At 28.2% G+C, this 24,758-nt stretch overlaps 5 protein-coding genes across 5 annotated transcripts; 4 read left to right on the top strand and 1 right to left on the bottom strand.

The window, feature by feature from the left end:
- Positions 1-674: 674 nt before the first annotated feature.
- OCT59_026212 (uncharacterized protein) lies at positions 675-3,159 on the top strand (the record flags this gene model as incomplete). The annotated part of the gene is made up of 9 exons (XM_066143023.1): positions 675-677; positions 884-1,040; positions 1,109-1,475; positions 1,658-1,676; positions 1,758-1,862; positions 1,933-1,987; positions 2,066-2,479; positions 2,574-2,586; positions 2,664-3,159. 9 exons carry the CDS (start codon positions 675-677, stop codon positions 2,713-2,715), a joined length of 1,185 nt encoding a protein of 394 aa, XP_065992582.1. The 3' UTR covers positions 2,716-3,159.
- Positions 3,160-16,677: 13,518 nt separating this feature from the next.
- On the bottom strand, positions 16,678-17,365 carry OCT59_026211 (uncharacterized protein; the record flags this gene model as incomplete). Its single annotated transcript, XM_066143022.1, has 2 exons — positions 16,678-16,957; positions 17,148-17,365. 2 exons carry the CDS (start codon positions 17,363-17,365, stop codon positions 16,678-16,680), a joined length of 498 nt encoding a protein of 165 aa, XP_065992581.1.
- A 1,941-nt stretch (positions 17,366-19,306) lies between these two features.
- OCT59_026210 (uncharacterized protein) lies at positions 19,307-20,795 on the top strand (the record flags this gene model as incomplete). Its single annotated transcript, XM_066143021.1, has 5 exons — positions 19,307-19,310; positions 19,444-19,541; positions 19,625-19,853; positions 20,061-20,110; positions 20,385-20,795. 5 exons carry the CDS (start codon positions 19,307-19,309, stop codon positions 20,793-20,795), a joined length of 792 nt encoding a protein of 263 aa, XP_065992580.1.
- A 105-nt stretch (positions 20,796-20,900) lies between these two features.
- OCT59_026209 (uncharacterized protein) lies at positions 20,901-21,434 on the top strand (the record flags this gene model as incomplete). Its single annotated transcript, XM_025310460.1, has 2 exons — positions 20,901-21,272; positions 21,345-21,434. The coding sequence occupies 2 exons, from the start codon at positions 20,901-20,903 to the stop codon at positions 21,432-21,434; spliced, it is 462 nt and encodes a 153-aa protein (XP_025182239.1).
- A 378-nt stretch (positions 21,435-21,812) lies between these two features.
- OCT59_026208 (uncharacterized protein) lies at positions 21,813-22,324 on the top strand (the record flags this gene model as incomplete). Its single annotated transcript, XM_025329709.2, has 2 exons — positions 21,813-22,055; positions 22,118-22,324. The coding sequence occupies 2 exons, from the start codon at positions 21,813-21,815 to the stop codon at positions 22,322-22,324; spliced, it is 450 nt and encodes a 149-aa protein (XP_025182240.2).
- Between the last annotated feature and the right edge of the window lie 2,434 nt (positions 22,325-24,758).

Raw genomic sequence — 24,758 nt, 5'->3', positions numbered from 1 at the left:
TTTATTGGTATTTGCATTCTTACCCAAAAAATCAAAAAAACAAACGAATGACAACAATGACGATCAGCTATCCATATGGTTTTGATGGTAAGTACTTCTGAAGCGAAAAGATGTGACTCCCTATATTACCTAAGATTTATGGATACCCCACCCTCCTAAAATATTACCTAATATATGTCATCAGGATAAATCACTTATTCGGCACTTCAAGCCAGATTTACCTAATATAATAGGCAAATAACAGTCAAATGATATCCAATTATTTGGCATTTGTCATTTTGCAAATAACTTAAATGCCAAATGCTAAATGATTGGATGTCATTTGACCAAATAACTCCTAATTCGAAAAATGGTCAAATGACCAGGTTATTTCCAAGCACTGTATATAGTTGCTTTATTATGAGTTAGCAAATAGTTTGGTGTTTAATAATATTAGATTAGTTCCTTTTTTTACTCTAATATGTATACATTATGAATTTAAATTTTTAATTTAATAAAGTATCCGAATGTGCTGAATCCAAAAAAAAAAAAATTTTAATATAAAGTTATTAAAATTTAATTTAAATTTTTAAGTTATTATAGTATCCTTTAAGATTTTAATTATATATATATAATAAAATTTTTAAATATTCAAATAACTAAATTCTTTATTTAAATAATTAATTATATTACAGATGGTAAGTTACAACATTATATTTATTTTATTTAGTTTAATTTTAATAAAACTTATACATTTAATTTGGCAATTTAATTGTTATATGTATAATTTCCTAATGCCAGGCTGATTCCGGTCAAAAATGAGTACATATGATAATCACGTAAAAGCAGTAATGATCTCCGTCAGGGTACATTGATTTGTTTATATCTAACTAATTTTGAGTAGGGCATATCCGTGCCTAGTGTAATAATTACAACAAATTTTATTTTTGGTGGTTCTAATAATAGCTATTACTATTTGTTATTTGAATGTCTGATCCAATTGGTTTCGTTTATATCGAACAAAAGTCTCTCTGGAAGAGTCATCGCCGCTAATAAACAAAGTTAATTTACTCTTTTTACAGAAGCGCACACTATTCCAAGCAATTCTAATCCGACCCAATTTTCTCAGGCACATCTGGTCTGACTTTGCAATTTCCGTTTGACTCAAATCCGATGAGCAGTCAATATAGTCGTTCAATATTGCCGATCCAAATGGCGGACCTAAATGTATTTGACGCATCCTACGTGTGGCTTTCCCTTTATTTTTTCCTCAATCTTGCTCTGACATTATATAATAAAGCTGTTATGCAGTTATTTGATTTCCCATTTCCATGGACATTAACGGGAGTGCACGCTTTGTGTGGTGCGATTGGGTCCTATTCGTTCTATTGGCTGGGAATATTCACACCATCACGTTTGAATGAACGTGAAAGTATGGTGATGCTTCTGTTTTCAGTTTTATATACTATCAACATTGCTATTAGTAATGTATCACTGTAAGTTACTCTACTTTTAATTTATAATGGCCTTTACAAATATTAGCGGGTTTCAAAGTTATATTAGAGATGAGATAGTTTAATGATATTATATATGAAAGGGTTATTCCAAACTGATTGATCAATTTATAAATGACTTATCAATATGTTCTTCTATTATATCGTTCCTAACAATTAATAAGACATTTGGTTACTGTACCAGTAAGTTATTTTATATTCAAAAAATGTTTTCATGTATTTATGACATTTTAGATCTTATTAATTGACCTACCCATTTTTTAGTTTCATCAAGTGGTACGTGCGATGACACCAATTTTTACCATCATTCTCTCTATTCTCTTCTTAAAAAAGAACTTTTCAACTATGACATATATCTCTTTGCTTCCGGTAAGTTAAATTTTAAATGCTCTAATATTTTAGTTTAAATTTTAAAATATAATGTCGTTCTTGTTCATAGGTTGTTTTGGGGGTTGTATTTGCAACAGTAGGCGATTATTATTTTACAAAAATGGGTAAATGAAATAAATTTACAATATTCTTCTATATTAAATCCTCTGTTCTATATTGTTGAAGATTGTCTGTTCTTGTAGGTTTCTTTTTAACAGTCCTTGGCACGATATTAGCCGCTTTGAAAACCGTCGTTACAAATCGAGTTCAAGTTGGTCGTCTTAAGCTTCATCCCCTAGATTTATTATTGCGTATGTCGCCTTTAGCTTTTGTTCAGACTGTAATCTATGCTTATGTAACCGGTGAATTGCACAGGGTACGTGCATTTAGTCGGACTGAAATGACAACTTCTTTAGTTATCGCCCTTGTTACAAATGGAGTCATTGCATTTTTTCTAAATGTTGTGAGTTTCACAGCTAATAAAAAGACATCAGCTTTGACAATGACCGTGGCTGGTAACGTTAAACAAGTTTTATCTATTATTTTGGCGGTTGTGATATTTAATTTAACTATAACGCCAACTAACGGTCTCGGAATCTTTTTGACATTGCTTGGAGGTTAGTTTATATTTATCAAAATGCTTTTAAATTATATAACTGAGATAGGACTATAAACTTACTTCTAATACTTAACTTCCTATTCGAAATACAGGCGCGTGGTATGCGTAAGTATAATATCTCTTAGAAAATAAAATAAAATCTATTTTTTACTTATAATAATAATTATTATTTTTATTTGTAGAAGGATTGAGTTTGTTGAACGTAACCGCACCATACCACCTCTAGGTCGATAATATAAAATTTTATAGTATTCTATTTTTTTTTTTTATTAACTGGAAATTTTTTTCCACTAATACATCATTTAATTTCGACACATACCTTCACAATGCACATTCACAATTAAACATTACATTAATATCGTTTCTATTTTTATTATTGTGTGTTTTTTGTGAGGGACAAGTCAAAGGTTAGAAGTGATTTTTCTATTATCAAATGAGTAAATTTGGGTTAGATATTTTCAAATTTGGTTTTGTTTTAATTATTTACGATTTACTTGATAAAACTGGTGTGTACTTTACTAATTGTACTAAAATGTACTAAATGTACAATAATGAAAAAAATACAGGTTACATCATATTATGATTTATTACTTATATTGTTTAAAACCTTGCTGCCAATATAAATTACTAAAAAAGTATATAGTTGATTTTAATGCTTCAATTACTAATAAATAAATCTTAAAAGAATTCTTAATGTGTAAATAAATAAAAAAAACTTTGTTTATTGAATTATTATTATTTAGAAAAAAATCATTCCATCTGGTCTGCAGATATACCAAATAAGTATAATTATTATTGAATTTTAATATATAATCCAATATATTAAGAAATAATAAAATATAAAATATAAATATATTAATACTAAAGTTAGCTATAATTCATTATTCACCATATCATTTTTATAAATGCAATATTAACCAAAATATTTTATTTTAAATTTTTATCATATCCAGATACAGTTATTTTAATATTGTTTAGATTTTAAGTAATAAAAAATAAGAAAGAGTAATACAAATAGGAAACTAATTTAGTATAATAGATTTTTAGTCTATTAGTTTGCATAATTTAAAAGCAGAAAAATATATAAATTTATTAGTATTTTTAGTATTTTTTTTTAGTTTATTTTTTTAATATATTAAATTATCTGTGCAATATTATTTTTTACTAAATATTATATTGATTATAAATATTATTTCCAATTTTTAGAAAAAAAATTTGAATTATATAAAAGTAATTTTTATTCTAAAATTTTATTTTTAGAATTTAAATATTTAAATTTCAGTATTATTATATGATGTAAAAAAATTTATATAATAGAAAAGTTAATATTTTTTTTTTTATTTGGATAAATAAAATAAAGCAATTAAAATATAAATATATAACCATATTAAAATACAAAAAAAGTTTTAAATATAAGCATTATTCTGAAATTCTATAAAATTTTTCTTTAAAAAAGTAATATAATATTTATAATCAAAAAAATATGTTAGCCATCCTTTTTTTTTATATTCTTATAAAATATTAAAACTTTCCATTAATTAAATTATATTATTCTTTTATAATAAAATAATAAAATAATATTATAAAATAAATTAAAAATAAAATTATCACTGGTAAAAAAATGGTCTATCCTACACATATCCTACACATATCTTACACATATTGGGTACTTAAAATGTAGAAAATCATACACAAATAATACACATATCATACACATATCGGGATACTTATATATATAGTATACCTATCAGGATACGATATATGTATGATATATATATTGTATCCGATATGTGTATGATATGTGTATTATTTGTGTATGATTTTCTACATTTTAAGTACCCAATATGTGTAAGATATGTGTAGGATAAATCATTTTTTTACCAGTGTATAGAAATATATAAATAAATAAATAAAAAAATAATTAATTAATTAAAATCAAAATAAAATTAAAATTATTTGGCAACCATATTGCACAAAAGGGATCAAGAAACAAGACCTAAAAAAGAAAATACTAGCACATTAACGTATTGCATATGAATGAACTCCAACTCAGCAAATAGAAGGTAATACATATGATTTAAAAGGAAGGAAAATTCTCAAACATGTAGACGATGTTCAATTTCTATTAGAAAAGGAAATAGGGTAATTTGGAAGGTATATAATAATATTAAAATGTATAAATATATAAATAATTCTCCTTTTTGTTTAGAGGGTAGTGAAAGCACATACTGAAACCATAGAATAATAATGATCCTATATAACCTGATAGCTACTATTAGAGGTTGGAACCGGATATCGATATCGGATTTATAATCAGATTTAATCGTTTCAGATTTATAACTGGGTTGGAAATTTATTAAAAATGATAAACCGGTTTTAATATAACCGATTTATCCGGTTTATTATAATAGATTTGTACTATGTAGTACAGATCTCATTTAAATAACTAAATATCGATAATCTTCTCATCAGTTCTTCTCTAATCATTTCTCTTAAAAAAAAAACTAAATAACCAATGTGACAATGTCAGCTTCCATGTTTTATCCTTCGACGTGCAGACTCGACGAAGATTCTCACACCACACACTCCACACAATCATCTAAAACACGAAAAAAGCGAAAAGCTAACATTGTATCGATCGTAATAACAAAAGTCACACCTCTTTTTTTTTCATATAGATAAAAATGATTCTGACCTTGTGTATTGTAAAATATGTGAATACGACCTTTCTGGATCTTATAGGAAGCCCTATGCATATACTCGTAAAGGTGGAAAGCATCAAGTATGATAGCCCACTTACGAGACAAACATGGCATAACCAAGGATAATTTTACCAATTATTTAGATGAATATAGAGAGGTATGATGACTATGATCGAAATTTTTATTTTATTTTGTATTTTATAACGTAACTATTAACTAATTCACTTAATTGATTTACTTATTAGCCAAAATGGGATCAAAGTCATCAAACACAAGTTACCGATTATTATAGCTCATCAAAACCATGTCCAGCCAAAAGACAAGAGTTATTAGCAAGAAAATTAATTCAATTTATTATTCATTTTGTTTTGCCTCTTTACATTTTACAAAACCGATTTTTTCGTGAATTTATTTACGCATGCGAGCCAGGATTTCGTATCCCATGTGATAAAACCGCCAACGGACTAATCCACGAAGCATATGAATGGAGCCTACAATCAGCTTAGCGCCTTACTTCGTAGTAGTGTAACGAATATCCATCTTACTACTGATCTATGGACAGCAAAATCTCGTTATGGCTACTTAGGCGTTACGGCAACTTGGCTGACCTCCGATTTTGAGTTTTGAGAAGCCCTTCTTTCTTGTGATCATCTTCCATACCCACATACAGGAGAGGTGGATTAGCGAAGAGTTATTTAGAATAATTGGTGTTTGGCGACTTGAGACAATGGTTTTTACTATTGCCGCGGACAATGGAGCTAATATGGTCGAAGTGAATACGATTGTTAAATACAAATCATATTAGCAGTGTAGAACGTCAACCTTGTGCCGCGCACACGTTACAATTATCAGTTCAAGAAGGATTGAAGCAATGTAAAGCCATACATCGTCATGTTAAAAGTTTGCAGGCTTTTTTCCGACTTTCTAAGCAAGCTCAACGTTTACATAAAGCGCAAAAAGCGCAAAATGAATCCAATCAAGCTGAAGGAGATGTCCAAAGTCCTCTTGACCTTTTAACGGACGTAAAAACGAGGTGGAACTCCACCTATCTAGCTTGGAAACGTCTCTTGGAATTACATAATTCAATAAGATTCGTTTCAACTTCATTACTTTCCAAATCGGATCGTGCCTCCCAAAAAGATGGCGAAAAATTAGAACGTCTGTGCTTATTGGTTGGAGAAAAGGAGTAATGTTTTTTTTTATTATTTAATTAGTTCTATTGGTTTAAAGTTTAAACAAGAAAAAACATATATATATTTTCATTTATTAATCAATTATCATTTTTATTTATTTACATTGTAGATTTTTGCAAGAAGTTGTAAAGTTGTTAGAACCAATCGAAATTGTAACTAGGCATTTGTGTGGTGCCAACTATCCAACACTTAATCTCGTTCACCCATACATGGAATCACTTAAAAAAAAATTTGCTCCAAGATCAGACAAAAATGAAACAGTTGACACCTATCTGAATTTCGTCTATGGTGAAGGATATGAAGAAAATGATGATGACGAAATAACCGATGATGATATACCTGATGCTGGCACCCGTCAACAATGGCAATATGCGCACCGCCAATTTCATCAAAGGATGAGTGCTCGTGGTCGAGGAAGGGGACGAACTCAACAGAGATCTAGCAGGAAACGAACACGGACTGAAAGTGTTGCGGAAGATACAAATAAGGTGGAAGATTTACCACCGGTTAATACAACAAATTTGCTTGAAAAAGTCCGAGTTGCAATATACTTGTCATTAGATGAATTATGGGCTATTCCAACAGATACTGCTTTGATTGCTACATTTCTTGATCCCCGATTTAAACATTTCAAGTGGTCAACTAATAGTGAACGAGATAGGGCGAATCAATTGGTAAAAAAGTTATACGATGAGCTGAAAATAAACCTTCGTGTTCCAGATGACATTGAACATAGAATTGATTTGAGGAGAACAATAATGATAATGATAATCTGTTTAGCGATCTAAGGAAATTTCACACAAACAAACACAAGAGAAGCATAAGTTATACGTTATTTGTAAAGTTACAGGATATTAGGGTCAAGGATGACCCTTTAATGTGGTGGTTAAATCATAGGGATAGTTTTCCTACCTTAGCGCAACTTGCAAGGAAATATCTTTCAATTCCAGCGACTTCAGTGCCTAGCGAATGATTGTTTTCGGATGCCGGTAACCATATTTCGGCAAAAAGAACACGCTTAGCACCTGATTTAGTGAACAAAGTTTTATTTTTAAAACGTAATAACACCCATTTTGAGATGTTTCCACCACAAGAAGGTTAAAAAAGGAAATCTTTTTATGAAATTTTTAATAATTTTGCTTACATTTAATATTTAAAATTCGAATAATTCAATAATTTCAATTAATAATAATATTAACAATTTAACATTTTTAGTAGATAGTAGTAAATACTAAATAGTAATAATAAATAATAGTAAATAATAGCGTTAATAATAAGTATTAAGTAATATAATAAGTATTAATACTAGGAATAACAATTAAATAATAGCTTTAAAAAAGAGAGTTTTATTTGTTTAATTAACAATGCAAGTGAATAAAAAAAAAATTATTATTCGTTAATCGTCTTCGCTTATTAATTATTATTATTAAAACCGGTTAAATCGATTTAACCGGTTTAATTAAACCGGTTTATCGGTTTTAACCGGTTTTAATATATAATCGGTTTATAACCGATTTCAATTTTCACGATATCAATAAAACCGGTTTGTAAAAATAAAGCCGGTTCCAACCTCTAGCTACTATATATAGGAGGATATAGGTGAATTTCATATTGGTGATGGTAGGGCACAGGAGCAATCTATAGAATGGGAAACCTATGCTTATAGCAGAAAACTCTGTAATTCCATATAACTAATAAACTCATGAATTGCACCACCTTGCAAAAAAAAAAAAAAAAATTAAAATTAAATATAATTAAAATAAAAAAATCTAATTAAAAATAAAAGAAAAAGGATTGATTACATTTTTTACCTATTGATTTTTTGACCATTTTTTCAGTAAAAGTTGCTGAAAGAAAAGCTTAAGCTTTTCTTAGTTTTCATTTGTTTATAGACTTCCTATAAATTCTTTTAAAATTTAAACAGAACTTTAACTCTTAGTTTAGTAAAATTACTTAATTTGAAGCAGTTCCTATCAAAGATAATTTTACTTTTGTGAAACTTTTCTTCTACTGCCCTATAAAAAGTAATTATTTATTATTTATATAGGTTTATATATTTTTATACAAAATATGTACAGAATTTGTAGCAATGTATATAAAGACCTTATTTACTTATAATAAAGATCACTGTAGAAAATTGGCCTTTTACTAATGATTTTATCTTACTTTTTTCTTAAATTCTATTAGTTAATTAGCTAAAAAGGAAAAATCATAACAATGTAATATAAAATTTTCTTTTATAATAGAATTTGTAAAGAATTTTATAAAAGATTTTTATTTTAAATTTGAAGGTAACCTATCTTATAACACAAAATAAAAAGTGAAAAATCAGGTATTAATTGATCTTCAATCAGTCATTAATCAAATACTTGATTGATGACTAATTAGTGACTGATTGGCATTTTTGCTAAATATCATCACCAATCAGGCAGTTTGCTAATTTTTGACCCAGTAATTAAAAAGAATAAAATATAGCTCATTGGAATCGTTTCAATAAGATAAATCTAATAGTAGTAAAATTGCATTTTAAGATTAATAGTTAATAAAAGGGGATCGACTACATTTCTCATCTGCTGATCACTTAGCCATTTTTCCAGCAGAAGTTGCTGAAGAAAAAACCATATGGATTGATTTGTATATCTTTAATTAAAATATTGATTTTATTACATTTTTATTATACAAAATATTATATAATATACAGTAAATTGGAAATGAGTATTAAAAAATATTTATTTAATGTTATTATACTATAATTTGGTAAATATTTCTTTTAAATTAATATAATTCTTAGCACTTACTATATATATTGAAAATTTGTATTTTAACTTTAAACGTAAATATCTCCAGATCCAATGATCCAATCAGAAAGCTCTTTTTTCGTTCATATAGACCAGATCAAGGGCTTTCCAAAGAGCCTAAATTTATAAAAAATGAATCAGTGGATCCCAAGATATTTGCATTTAAGCATGTTAAAAAGTTCGTACTTTAACTTTAAATATAAATATCTCCGAATCTAATGATTCAATTGGCGAGCTCTTTTTTCGCCTATAAAGTCCAGAATAAGGGCTTTCCAACGAGCCTAAAATTATAAAAAACGAATCAGTGGATCTCAATATATTTTCGTTTAAAGATGATAATACAAACCCTGACATAAAATAATTATTTTTATTGTTTGAAAATATCTATTATGATATCATCCTTTATATAATATTTTTATTATATTTTTATAAACATTTATAGCTACTAAGACTATATAAATTTTTATTTTACTTTATATTTTATTAAAATATACTTACTTTTTAAAAATATATGTTAAAAATTCTATATATATGAAAAATAGGTTTTTTATTAGTGAAATGAGTTTTTTCACAGTTCTTTTACATTTAATAATTTAAGTTTCGCAAATGTAAATTTTTGTTCAACTTATTATTTAGTTAAGTGATTATCAATCAGATGATTTTTTGGTATTACAAAACAATTTTGAGTAACAAGTAACAAAATTGTGAATAATTCTCTTTAATGCAGAGTAAACAAATCAGCTCATATCATGTAGTTCTCCTGCACATATCGCCAAAGATTGTGACAAGGAACAACAAATTAAACCCAAATATTTGAACAGAACACAAGCGCTTAGTCAATTTAAGAAAAAGACATCCTTTTCATATGCAGAAGTTACTAAAGGAGGAAGTAATAATCACTGGTAAAAAAATGGTCTATCTATTACATATCCTACACATATCTTACATATATCGGGTACTCAAAATGTAGAAAATCATACACAAATAATACACATATCATACACATATCGGGTACTTATATATATAGTATACCTATCAGGTACCTGATATATGTATGATATATATATTAGTACCCGATATGTATATGATATGTGTATTATTTGTGTATGATTTTCTACATTTTAAGTACCCAATATGTGTAAGATATGTGTAGGATAAATCATTTTTTTACCAGTGAATAGAAGGAGACGACAACCTTATCCTAATAACAATCGTAGAGAATGGAATGAAAAAATATTATTCACGATAACCCATATATGGGTAATAATGGTCATTGTCAATTAAATTCAATCGACCCAGTCCGACAAAACAACAACAACATAAATCAATCTTAAAAAATAATAACCAAAAATTGAAAGAAAAGGCTAGTACTTCACTCAACAATAACAATAAAAGAGTTCATATCAAAGATTCTGGATCCTCATCTGACTCAGGAATGAACGAATTCAAAGCTAAATTATCCAGATCTGATGAAAAAATTGAATAAAATATGACTTTATTGACTCAAATCGCGAAAAAGCTTGACTTTCTTTTAACAAAAATGACATTGTCTTCTAATACGGCAGGATTAGAAGATGGAGATAACGTAACAATGGAAGATTAATCTTTTTCTTATTTTTACATATTTTTAATGATAGTACAACAAAAAATACCTCAAAAAAAGAAAAAAAAAAAATTTTATCCTGCCTAAGGTTGCTTGCCAAAACCTAGGGGTTTAGGCAAGATGGCGTTTCGCCGAAAAGCGAAATTCTGCCAAAACTATATTAATGTTATATTAAAAAACTGGCGAAACTTTGGAGAAAGGCGAAACTGCCGAAACTTATTATAAATGCCGAAACTGCCGAAACTCTGCCGAAACTATAATAAATCTATAGTAAAATTTTGACGAAACTAATCGTAGGATTTTGAAGAGGTTTAGACAAGTAACCTTAATCCTGCCTTCCCAGAAATTAACATTTATACTAACAAACAAAAAAATGATTTGTTCGAAAATAACAAAACAAAAAGCTCCCAATTACAACCTTATCTTAATATAGCCACCTTTAACGTACAGGGCTTAACAATAAAAAAGCGTCAGTTTATATTGGATTTTTTAGAGGAAAAGCAAATTAACATATTAGGCATTTCTGAAACGTCATTAAAAAATTCAGAAGCTAAATTCGTATATAAAAACATCACAAATGACTACATATCTTATTTCACAAATTCAAAAGATAAAGACCATATTGGGTCTGAAACAGGAATTATAGTACTTTACTAAAAATGGCCAATTTTTTGAAATATTTTTATAGATCTAGATACAATGGCTTTCAAAACAATTGTACAATTATTTTGTAAAATTTTTAAAATAGTCATCAGGAAATTATATAGTGCGAAAAGTTGTGCAAGTTAGTGTTTGGAATCATGTAACAGTTATTCGAATAACTCGAGTATATTCAAGTATTCGAATAAGCATAGTGGTTATTCGAGTATTCATTTAGCCAGATATAGTATAGTTAAAATTCCAATTGGGCATTAAATCCTTAAATTTAACTGAGTTAAAATCATAATTCAGGCTAAAAATTATGTAAATCATTACTATAAAAGGAAATTTAACTTATTCGAATATTATTCGAATACACTTTATAAATTTAAATGAATACTCGAGTATATTCGAATATATTCGATTCCAAACACTAGTGCAAGTTTACACATCATAATATTTCGTAAGCTTCCAGACCCGCCGCAAGTTTGCGTAAGCGTAATATTTTGTAACTTTTTAAAATATTTCAAAATATTACGATATGCAAAGCTTCGTAATTTTACGATTTGTAATATTCTGTAATTTTGTGGTTTGCAATATTTCGTAATTTTACATAATATTTCATAAGTTTTCAGACCCGCCGCAAGTTTGCGTAAGTGTAATATTTTGTAACTTTTTAAAATATTTCGAAATATTACTATATGCAAAGCTTCGTAATTTTACGATTCGTAATATTCCATAATTTTACTGCGTAATACTTCGCAACTTTTTAAAATATTTCAAAATTCTATAATGTGTAATGCTCCATAACTTGACGATTCGTAATATTCTGTGATTTTACACAACTTAATATTTCGTAATATTTCAAAATATTTCGATAAATAATACTTCATTTTCTGTACTATAAGTTTATATAATATATGTTTTATTAGATATAATTTTATTAAACCATAAAAAATTACAAGTATTTATTAATATATACAGAATACATAAAAGTAAAAAAAAGAAAGAGTAAAGAGTAACAATATTATTAGACATAAAAAGAAGAGAACCAGCTATAGTAACGTTAGTATTAGATATAAAGATAAAAGAAATATTGTTATTATTGTTAGTATTAAGGTAAAAAGAGTTAAAGAAACAGTAAAAGGAGTAAAAGAAACATGGATATCATTAGTATTAAAGTACAAGTAAAAAGGAAAGGAAACGTAGATAGTATTGTTAGTATTACGACATAAAGTAACAAAGAGGTAAAAAAAAACACATTAATATTAAAATAATTAGTATTAATAAATAAATATTTCTATACCTGCAAAGTAATTGAACAAAAGAATAAAGAAATAAAAAGAAAAGAAAAAATAAACATGTTGTTAGTATTGTTAGTATCGTTAGTATTAAAGTACAAGTAAAAAGGAATAAAGGAAATATAGATATTATTGTTAGTATTACGATACAAAGTAACAAAGAGGTAAAAAAAATGAAAATAATTAGTATTAATAAGCAAATATTTCTACACCTGCAAAGCAATAAATTATGAAATATATGTAAATATATTGTATATAATTAAAGAAATAATAGAAAGAAGAGACAAAAAAATTAAAAATATTGAACAAAAGAATAAAGAAATAAGAGACAAAAATAAATAAGACAAAAAACGCGTGCATGATTAAATGATTAAATCACATGCAAGGATCAGCCTAATTTTGATTGGCCAGAAAATACGATATCGTAAAATTACGGAAATCCGCATTTTAAAAAATCATGTACATCGTACAGAAATTGTATATGCACAATTACTAAATATCATCCCCTCGTGATAAATTAAAAATTATCAATACAAATTCAACACAAATTTAATAAATTTAACGAAATTTGGCCAAAATTAACAAAATTTTACCAGAATTATTAATAGAGGTTGGAACCGGCTTTATTTTTACAAACCGGTTTTATTGATATCGTGAAAATTGAAATCGGTTATAAACCGATTATATATTAAAACCAGTTAAAACCGATAAACCGGTTTAATTAAACCGGTTAAATCGATTTAACCGGTTTTAATAATAATAATTAATAAGCGAAGACGATTAACGAATAATAATTTTTTTTTTATTCACTTGCATTGTTAATTAAACAAATAAAACTCTCTTTTTTAAAGCTATTATTTAATTGTTATTCCTAGTATTAATACTTATTACATTACTTAATACTTATTATTAACGCTATTATTTACTATTATTTATTATTACTATTTAGTATTTACTACTATCTACTAAAAATGTTAAATTGTTAATATTATTATTAATTGAAATTATTGAATTATTCGAATTTTGAATATTAAATGTAAGCAAAATTATTAAAAATTTCATAAAAAGATTTCCTTTTTTAACCTTCTTGTGGTGGAAACATCTCAAAATGGGTGTTATTACGTTTTAAAAATAAAACTTTGTTCACTAAATCAGGTGCTAAGCGTGTTCTTTTTGCCGAAATATGGTTACCGGCATCCGAAAACAATCGTTTGCTAGGCACTGAAGTCGCTGGAATTGAAAGATATTTCCTTGCAAGTTGCGCTAAGGTAAAAAAACTATCCCTATGATTTAACCTCCACATTAAAGGGTCATCCTTGACCCTAATATCCTGTAACTTTACATAACGTGACACTTCATCTTTCTCTTCTGTGTTTGTTTGTGTGAAATTTCCTTCTAAATCGCTAAACAGATTATCATTATCATCATTGTTCTCCTCAAGACTCCTATGTTCAATGTCATCTGGAACACGAAGGTTTATTTTCAGCTCATCGTATAACTTTTTTACCAATTGATTCGCCCTATCTCGTTCACTATTAGTTGACCACTTGAAATGTTTAAATCAGGGATCAAGAAATGTAGCAATCAAAGCAGTATCTGTTGGAATAGCCCATAATTCATCTAATGACAAGTATATTGCAACTCAGACTTTTTCAAGCAAATTTGTTGTATTAACCGGTGGTAAATCTTCCACCTTATTTGTATCTTCCGCAACACTTTCAGTCCGTGTTCGTTTCCTGCTAGATCTCTGTTGAGTTCGTCCCCTTCCTCGACCACGAGCACTCATCCTTTGATGAAATTAGCGGTGCGCATATTGCCATTGTTGACGGGTGCCAGCATCAGGTATATCATCATCGGTTATTTCGTCATCATCATTTTCTTCATATCCTTCACCATAGACGAGATTCAGATAGGTGTCAACTGTTTCATTTTTGTCTGATCTTGGAGCAAATTTTTTTTTAAGTGATTCCATGTATGGGTGAACGAGATTAAGTATTGGATAGTTGGCACCACACAAATGCCTAGTTACGATTTCGATTGGTTCTAACAACTTTACAACTTCTTGCAAAAATCTACAATGTAAATAAATAAAAATGATAATTGATTAATAAATGAAAATATATATATGTTTTTTCTTGTTTAAACTTTAAACCAATAGAACTAATTAAATAATAAAAAAAAACATTACTCCTTTTCTCCAACCGATAAGCACAGACGTTCTAATTTTTCGCCTTCTTTTTGGGAGGCACGATCCGATTTGGAAAGTAATGAAGTTGAAACGAATCTTATTAAATTATGTAATTCCAAGAGACGTTTCCAAGCTAGATAGGTGGAGTTCCACCTCGTTTTTACATCCGTTAAAAGGTCAAGAGGACTTTGGACATCTCCTTCAGCTTGATTGGATTCATTTTGCGCTTTTTGCGCTTTGTGTAAACGTTGAGCTTGCTTAGGAAGTCGGAAAAAAGCCTGCAAACTTTTAACACGACGATGTATGGCTTTACATTGCTTCAATCCTTCTTGAACTGATAATTGTAACGTGTGCACGGCACAAGGTTGACGTTCTACACTGCTAATATGATTTGTATTTAACAATCGTATTCACTTGACCATATTAGCTCCATTGTCCGTGGCAATAGTAAAAACCATTGTCTTAAGTCGCCAAACACCAATTATTCTAAATAACTCTTCGCTAATCACCTCTCCTGTATGTGGGTATGGAAGATGATCACAAGAAAGAAGGGCTTCTCGAAACTCAAAATCGGAGGTCAGCCAAGTTGCCGTAACGCCTAAGTAGCCATAACGAGATTTTGCTGTCCATAGATCAGTAGTAAGATGGATATTCATTACACTACTACGAAGTAAGGCGCTAAGCTGATTGTAGCTCCATTCATATGCTTCGTGGATTAGTCCCTTGGCGGTTTTATCACATGGGATACGAAATCCTGGCTCGCATGCGTAAATAAATTCACGAAAAAATCAGTTTTGTAAAATGTAAAGAGGCAAAACAAAATGAATAATAAATTGAATTAATTTTCTTGCTGATAACTCTTGTCTTTTGGCTGGACATGGTTTTGATGAGCTATAATAATCGGTAACTTGTGTTTGATGACTTTGATCCCATTTTGGCTAATAAGTAAATCAATTAAGTGAATTAGTTAATAGTTACGTTATAAAATACAAAATAAAATAAAAATTTCGATCATAGTCATCATACCTCTCTATATTCATCTAAATAATTGGTAAAATTATCCTTGGTTATGCCATGTTTGTCTCGTAAGTGGGCTATCATACTTGATGTGTTTCCACCTTTACGAGTATATGCATAGGGCTTCCTATAAGATCCAGAAAGGTCGTATTCACATATTTTACAATACACAAGGTCAGAATCATTTTCATCTATATGAAAAAAAAAAGAGGTGTGACTTTTGTTACTACGATCAGATACAATGTTAGCTTTTCACTTTTTTCGTGTTTTAGATGATTGTGTGGAGTGTGTGGTGTGAGAATCTTCGTCAGAGTCTGCATCTGAAGGATAAAACATGGAAGCTGACATTGTCACATTGGTTATTTAGTTTTTTTTTTAAGAGAAATGATTAGAGAAGAACTGATGAGAAGATTATCGATATTTAGTTATTTAAATGAGATCTGTACTACATAGTACAAATCTATTATAATAAACCGGATAAATCGGTTATATTAAAACTGGTTTATCATTTTTAATAAATTTCCAACCCGGTTATAAATCTGAAACGATTAAATCCGATTATAAATCTGATATCAATATCTGGTTCCAACCTCTAATTATTAACACAAATTAAACACAAATTAAACGCAAATTTCAGCCACGATTTATTATGTCACACCTGTGTTGTTAAGAATTAATAACCATTTTATTTATTAAAACAATATTATTATGGTAAAAAAAATGCTATTACGTGTGATATATATAAAAAATAATATTTATTTCCTATGCAACCCATAATTCTCTAATAAACTATTTACATACTGACCTTCCTCCTCTGTGTTATAAAAGTCAATAGAAAGTATATCATCGTCAGCTATGCCATTGTTGGCCGTACCATTGTTGGCCACACCATCGTTAACCGCACCATCATTAAGCCTATCATCATTAGTCGCATTATCGTCAGCCGCACCTGCTCTATCGTCAGCTGCTCTATCACCACCATCATTTACATCATTACCATCATGAGAATCGTTGTCTGAATGTGTAAATTTATCCCTATTTTTCAACCTTTGCTAAAAATCAATAAATAAATAAATAAACTGTAATTCAAATGATTCACATTTTGCAAATTGTAAATTAAAAACTTACTAAGTTGTTGATTATCTTCAACTTCATTATACTTTCGCTCATTTAAATGTTTTGATTATTAGGATTTAAATACGTTTCACATATACTAATCGCATACGCTATTTGTGTTTTTGAGGGATTTTTATTTTCTTTTCGCAACTTATCAATTATCAGCGACATATATGTCATAAGTTGTCCATCTTTAACCTTTTTAAATAGGTTGTTGTAACATCTTTTCACCTCTGCCTTACTCTTCCATTTCTGAATCTTTGACGGACTAGCCTGAGTGTTAATAGACGGTAATTTATGCCCAGTCACTTCGAAAACAGAATACATAACGTCTTTGACTCTAGACGTGAACGCCCCTCGTATGCTTCTATGTTGTTGTACTAACTATTAAAAAAAAATGTTAATATGAAATTTAATAAAATTCATAATTGCTTTAACTTACAGTCGGGACAATTTTTTTCGAACAAAATAATCCATTGATTTTTTTTGAACTGGCGTATAAATTCCGGATTTTCATCTTTTAAATATTTTTCGATAGCAAGTTTGTACTCGTCTTGTGAAGGATAAACAAAATTTTCAAATAAAATTTTCGACACCTTTTTAATGAGCTCCTAATCAAACGAGGTTAGCATTTCAGGTTTACATTAAATAATATTTATCTTTATTACCTTTACATACTCCAGATCTATTGTATTATTATTATTTTTGTTATTATCATTGAGCTTTTTTTCTATGTCCGAGAGACGGGTTTCAAGATTTTTTTGTCTGGTATAAGAACTTCAAGCTTAGAAATTATCTGCGAATTGGTTCTTAATAGTTTTTCTATTGTTTTTTATTAACTTTAATAATAAAATATAATTTAACTATATTTTATATAATTTCTTATAAAGAATATGATACATATCATGTCATACATACCTTCAATGTTATCGTCTGATAATCTTATTCGTTTTTCAGTTTCACTACTCTTCTCAGTATTACGTCTTGAGATTCTTTCATTATCATCAATATTTCATTTTTCGCCACGTTTTGTAGCCATCGGGATAATATGTGAAGGAAGAGATATAAACTAAACTCGAAAAGAAGAAAGAGATATTACTAGAAATTTGAAGAGGAACTAGAAATACGAAAGGAGAATATATGAGAAAAAGGGGAAAGACATGGACCAGAAATTTGAAAATGAGGAACTAAAAATACGAAAAAGGGGGAATACATAAACCAGAGGTTCAGAAAAAGGAGGAAAACTGTCATAACGTCATTTTTGCTATTCTATACTAAAAAAGAAAAAAAACTTGTGAAATATTGCAAAAAATGGATGAACTAATGCGAAATATTACGAAAAATGAATGAACTAATGCAAAAATTTTGCATCATGATATTACGAAAAAAAAATTGTAACACTTTCATAAGAGAATTTTTAAAAAAACTTTCGTAAAAGCATATAGTACAATCGAAGTATTAATCAATACCCATTTATAAAAAAATAACATGTTACACATATTGGAGCTTTTATGCATGGCAAAAAAAAAGTTGCAGCCAGTAAACTGTTAAAGCCAATTGGCTGATCAGATTGATAGCGCTTATAACTGATTATCGCATAAATTTGTGCTGGTTATCAGTCCAAATTAGTGATGAAATTCAGATGATTAGCCAATTGAATAAGCCGTATTAGCCACCTGGATTCTTACAGCCCATTACAGCTGATTTCATAATATACGAGGCACTTAGCAAATTTTAAAGAACTCAGAAATATTCAGTATAGCTCAAAATAAGATAAAATTATAACATTCTCGAAATAGTGTAATGCGTAAATTTGTGGATGATTAGCCGATTGAATAAGCCGTATTAGACACCTGGATTCTTACAGCCCGTTAATGCGTAAATTTGTGGATGATTAGCCAATTGAATAAGCCGTATTAGCCACCTGGATTCTTACAGCCATTTGTTAATGCCTACTCAAAATTTTGTTAGCATACGAAATCTCATATAAATTGAATAGTGAATTGATGCTTTCATCAAATTTGACGCATTAATTAGTAACATGAGTTTCAAAAGGACCGGGAAAACTATATATAAAGGTCACTGGAAAAAAATCAGAAAATCATATAAATGCGAACCATCTTATGATTGGTCAATTGGCTATTTATTCACATGTTTTCGCTCTAAAAACAGAAAAAGGAAAGATCTTCACTCAAATTTTCTTATTCTTGCGAACCAACACGTGACTTTTATTAATTATTTTTACGGTGACCTTTTTGAAAATTAAATATGGGTTCGAACCAAGAAAACCGGTGACCTTTATTAGTAGTTTTCCCGGTCCTGTTTCAAATGCCTCCTTTGTATGCGAATATTCAGTTAACGCTTTGCATATACTCAACACGCCCAGAAATGCTTAAAAAATGTAGAAGTAGAAGATAATGATGACGACGATAGTGAAAAATATAACAGTGAAATAGATACAAGAAGTAATCAAAGTAGTGAATATGAAAATGATAAAGTTGAGGTAATTATGTATTCCAGATTATTCTTTTTGGAGCTTTTAAGAAAAAGCTCAGATATACTAACTCATTTAGCTTATAATTTTAGATGGATGATGATAATGATGCACAAAACATGTCTTTTGATAGTATTGGAAGTGCAATATCAGTGATGAGTCTTGAAGATAACTTTGAAAATATATTAGATTCTTCTGAAGAGACTGAAATTTTTGAAGAATCTGAAAATCCTAATTCCAAAACTTGCACAAAATTTCCTAATGATGCTTATAAAGATCTAATGTTATTAGTAACGAAATACAAAATAAACAATAAAGGTGGTAATGAAATAATATGATTTTTTAATAAACATTCAAATCTTACAGAATCACCATTACCAAAAAATATTGAACAGGGACGAGCATTTATGAATAACATGAAGTTTTCTAATTTAGAATTTAGTAAAGTTCTCATAACAAAACATAAGGATAAAGATTATTTTTTTTATTATTATCAAAATTTAATACAGTGCATCAAAAATATTTTAGCTATTCCTGACATAATGCAAAATTTTGCGCTATCTTACGAAAACTTTGAGGTAAATGCCAAATATTATTTAATTCAATAATTTAAATAATATTTATTTTAATTTATTTATATTATTTTATAGTATAATGGAGAAAGTATTTACGGTGAGCAAAAATACTGGAAAATGGTGGAAGACTACGCAAGAATCCTTACCTACTAGTTCCAAATTATTATCAATTATTTTATATTCAAATGCAACAACCACAGATACATTAGGAAAAAGTCAATTGCATCCAATATATATTACATTAGGCAATATCCCAATATGACGTTGTAATAAACAGGATGCAAAGCAACTTTTGGGATATTTACCAATTTTAGAAGCTGCAAATAAAAATCTGGTTCGTGATACCTTTCATAAATCTTTATGTCATTTACTAGAACTGATTATTTTATTAAAAGATGGTATAGACTTTTTTATAAATAATGAAAATACCTGGTTTTATCCTAAAGTTTCAACTATTATTGCAGATTGGCCAGAAGCCACAAGTTTTTGTTTAGTTTATAAATCCTCCAATTCAAGCCTTCCATGTCACTCCTGTTTAATTAAAAAGGACAATCTTGCAAATATAGACTTATCGGTTAATGATGTAATACTAAGAACTCATGATGAAATGCGTAAATATTTTGAAAATGATACACAAAAATCTGTTTGCATAGAATCTGTATATAATTTTTTTTGGGATTTGCCATAAGTATGCAAAAGTAGAAATAATTATAATAACATATATATATATTAATTATAAATATTTATATTATCAAGAAATATAAATATTTACTTGACTACTGTTCCTGACAGAATGCATTATTTAGATTTGGGTTTATTTTGTTATCAAATTATCTTCACGTACAATATCTTAAAATTGCAACATGTTAATGGTAATAAATTAGTTGAAGAAGTAGATCGCTGTTTAGCAGCAATTCCACGTTTTTCCGCCATTAAAATTTTTTCCAATGAACTGCAGTCAATTGCAAGATTAACTGCTAATGAATATCGAAGTTTAATGAAAGTCATGATATTTGTTATTGATAATTTATATAATGAAAATAATAACGAAGTAGATAATTTTGTAAATAATGATGATCTTGCAAAATTGTATGAATATTGGAATGAAATGTATATTTTAAGTAGATATGAAGAATTTAGTGAAAGTGACTTAGAGAAATTTAATGTATGTATTAAAATTTTAGTAAAATTAAAAATTTACTAAATTAAATAAATTAAATTAACATTTAAATTTTAGGATGCAATACATAGATGGGTCCGGATGTTTGTCAAGGCTTTTAAATTTGTTTCTCCTTCCAATTTGAAGTTGCCTAAATTGCATTCATGAGTTTATCACATTATTAACTCAATACGATCTTATGGCGCAATAAATGGCTATACCACAGAAACTTACGAAAGTCTTCATAAATATTTTGTTAAAATACCCTACCGAATTAGCAATAAAAAAAATGTTGAACCTCAGCTTTTACGAACTGTAAGTATTTGGAAATTTATTTATTGTATATATTTATTATATAACTTAAGATGGAAATTAAATTAATAGATAAAACGTCAAGCAATATCTATTAGAATGTCTCAATATTCAGTGAATCTGGCAAACCGCAAAAACACCTCGCACTTGTAAATTTTCTGCAAGACTCTTTGAATTCTCTTTACAAGATGCAAATACATTTTTTAATGAAAAAAAGATTCCGTAAACAATAAAATGCAGACCGGTTTTGCTAGATTTATAGGTTGTCTGGATTCATATCTAGATTTACTTGATGGTTTTACAATTATTGGTGAAACCCAAATAAACATATATGGATCAGTAACACTGGAAAATGGTACCATAATACGTGCCACAAACAGGTATCATAATAAAGTATGGTTTAGCGATATAGCTATTTCAATGGATTCTGAAGAATCAAATGATTATATATTAAACAAAGGACTTTGTTATGGACAGGTATTTTCCAATTTATGTAATAATTTATTATAAAAGTATTAATAAATATTTATTATTTATAGGCCTTATTGTTAGCAGAAGTATTAACAGATCCACCGCTAAATCTCGCATTAATTCAATGGTACGATTTTAAATCTAAAAGGAACCCATATTTATATGGATGTCCTCACTTAAAATTGATAGAATTATATAACTTTGTAGCTATAGAGTCTATACAGGACCCTGGAAACTCTATAGATAGGTTGCAGTTAAAATGGGTAAAGTCATAAGAAAATATTTTGCAAATCATTACTAAAAATGGCTAAATTATATACTTAAAAGGAAGGTGATACCAATTTTGTTATGATTTTTTTCCTTTTTTGACCATCTATCCAATAGGAGTTTGGGTAAAGTTCATATAAAAAATTCAATTTTTTAGACCAACCTTTATATATAGTTTCCGGGGTCCTGTCTATACATGGTGTTGTTCACATAGTACCCCGATTTGATAAACAAAATGAATATTTTGTAAATAAATATTTTTTTTAGTCACTTGATATAGGAGTTTTGATTTATTTTAATAAAATTATATCCTTAAAAGAATTTATGGTCATGTTTTCCATATCATAAATAAAATGCAGATTTATTTATTTAATTATTAATAACGCGAGTATGACATAAATAAATCGTGACTGAAATTTGTGTTCAATTTGTGTTCAATTTGTATTGATAATTCTGGTAAAAAATTATTAATTTTGGCCAAATTTCGTTAAATTTGATAAATTTGTGTTGAATTTGTGTTGAATTTGTGTTGCGTAATTTTTTATTTATCACAAGGGGATGATATTTAGTAATTGCATGTAAGGATGGTGCTGCAAATATGTAATTGTGGAATAATTGCGATTTACGGTATTACAGAACATTGCAGATTTTTAAATCTAAAATCCACAGATCCACAAATCCGCAATTATTCACAATCCCGCAAATATTCTGCAAATCCGCAAATATCCAAAGTACCGCAATTCAATTGCAGAATATTTGTGGAATTGCGGAATAGTTGCAGATTTGCGGAATGTTTGCAAAAAAAACTAATTTTTTTTTAATGAAATATAATTTTTTAATTTAACTACTAAAAAATATATTTTCTCTTATTATTAATCATAAAAAAAATCATTTTTCATTAACAAAATTTAAAAAAAATGATTTTATTTTTTTAGAAAAAAATGGATCGGTAATTTGGAAAAACTGCCAGAAACAGCATTTTCTTTTATTATAACTGCAAAAAAAATGCTGGAACTAATAGTTCTGGCAATTTTAATAAAAAAAATAAAATAAATGCCAGAAATAATAGTTCCAGCGTTTTTATAAAAATTAGAAAAAAAAATGCCAAAATCAATAGTTCCAGTATCTTTATATAAAATAAAAAATTTATAAAAATGTCAAGACTCATAGTTCTGGCATTTTTATATAAAAAAAAATTTTAAAAAAATGCGAATCTATTGTCGGCATTTTTATATAAAAAATAATTTAAAAATGCAGAACCGTAGTTCTGGCGTTTTTACATAAAAAAAATTAAAAAAATGTTGGAACTATAGTTCCGGCGTTTTTATGTAAAAAAAAATCAAAAGAAAACGCTGGAACTATAGTTCCGGCATTTTTATATAAAAAAATTAAAGAAAATGCCGGAAATGGTTCTGGTGTTTTTATGTAAAAAAAATTAAAAGAAAACGCCAGAACTATAGTACTGGCATTTTTATGTAAAAAAAATCAAAAGAAAACGCCAGAACCATAGTTCTGGTGTTTTTATGTGAAAAAAATTAAAAGAAAATGCCAGAACCATAGTTCCGGTTAAGGTTGCTTGCCGAAACCTTCTTAATAACTGCCGAAACCTATACAGAAAATGCCGAAACTATATTAAATCATATTAAAAATCCTGCCAAAACTTTGCCAAAATGCCGAAACCCCCATTTGCCGAAACTGCCGAAATCCTGCTGAAACTATAGTAAACATATAGTAAAATCTTGCCGAAATTTATCTCAGGATTTTGGAGAGGTTTTGGCAAGCAACCTTAGTTCCGGTATTTTTATGTAAAAAAAATTAAAAGAAAACGCCAGAACCATAGTTTTGGCATTTTTATGTAAAAAAATCAAAAGAAAACGCCAGAACCATAGTCCAGCATTTTTATGTAAAAAAAATCAAAAGAAAATGCCAGAACCATAGTACCAGCTTTTATGTGAAAAAAATCAAAAGAAAATGCCAGAACTATAGTACTGGCATTTTTATGTGAAAAAAATCAAAAGAAAATGCCGGAACCATAGTACCAGCGTTTTTATGTAAAAAAAATCAAAAGAAAATGCCAGAACTTATAGTTCTGGCATTTTTTATGTAAAAAAATCAAAAGAAAATGCCAGAACCATAATACTGGCATTTTTATGTAAAAAAAATCAAAGAAAACGCTAGAACTCATAGTTCTGGCATTTTTATGTAAAAAAAATCAAAAGAAAATGCCGGAATCCATAGTTCTGGCATTTTTATGTAAAAAAAAATTAAAAGAAAATGCCGGAACCCATAGTTCCGGCATTTTTATAAATATACAAAATTGATAGTTATGGGTACTAGCAATTAGAATTGCAGAATTGTGGGCTACTAACCGCAATTCAACTCCAAAATCTGCAATATTGCGGAATTTGAAAATCATTTGCGAACCCATTCTTAATTGCATGT

The sequence above is a fragment of the Rhizophagus irregularis genome, chromosome 6 (assembly GCF_026210795.1).
Source record: "Rhizophagus irregularis chromosome 6, complete sequence".
Lineage (NCBI taxonomy): Eukaryota > Fungi > Glomeromycota > Glomeromycetes > Glomerales > Glomeraceae > Rhizophagus > Rhizophagus irregularis.
The sequence above is the reverse complement of the archived record's forward strand: the minus strand, read 5'-3'. Positions and strand labels throughout refer to the sequence as shown.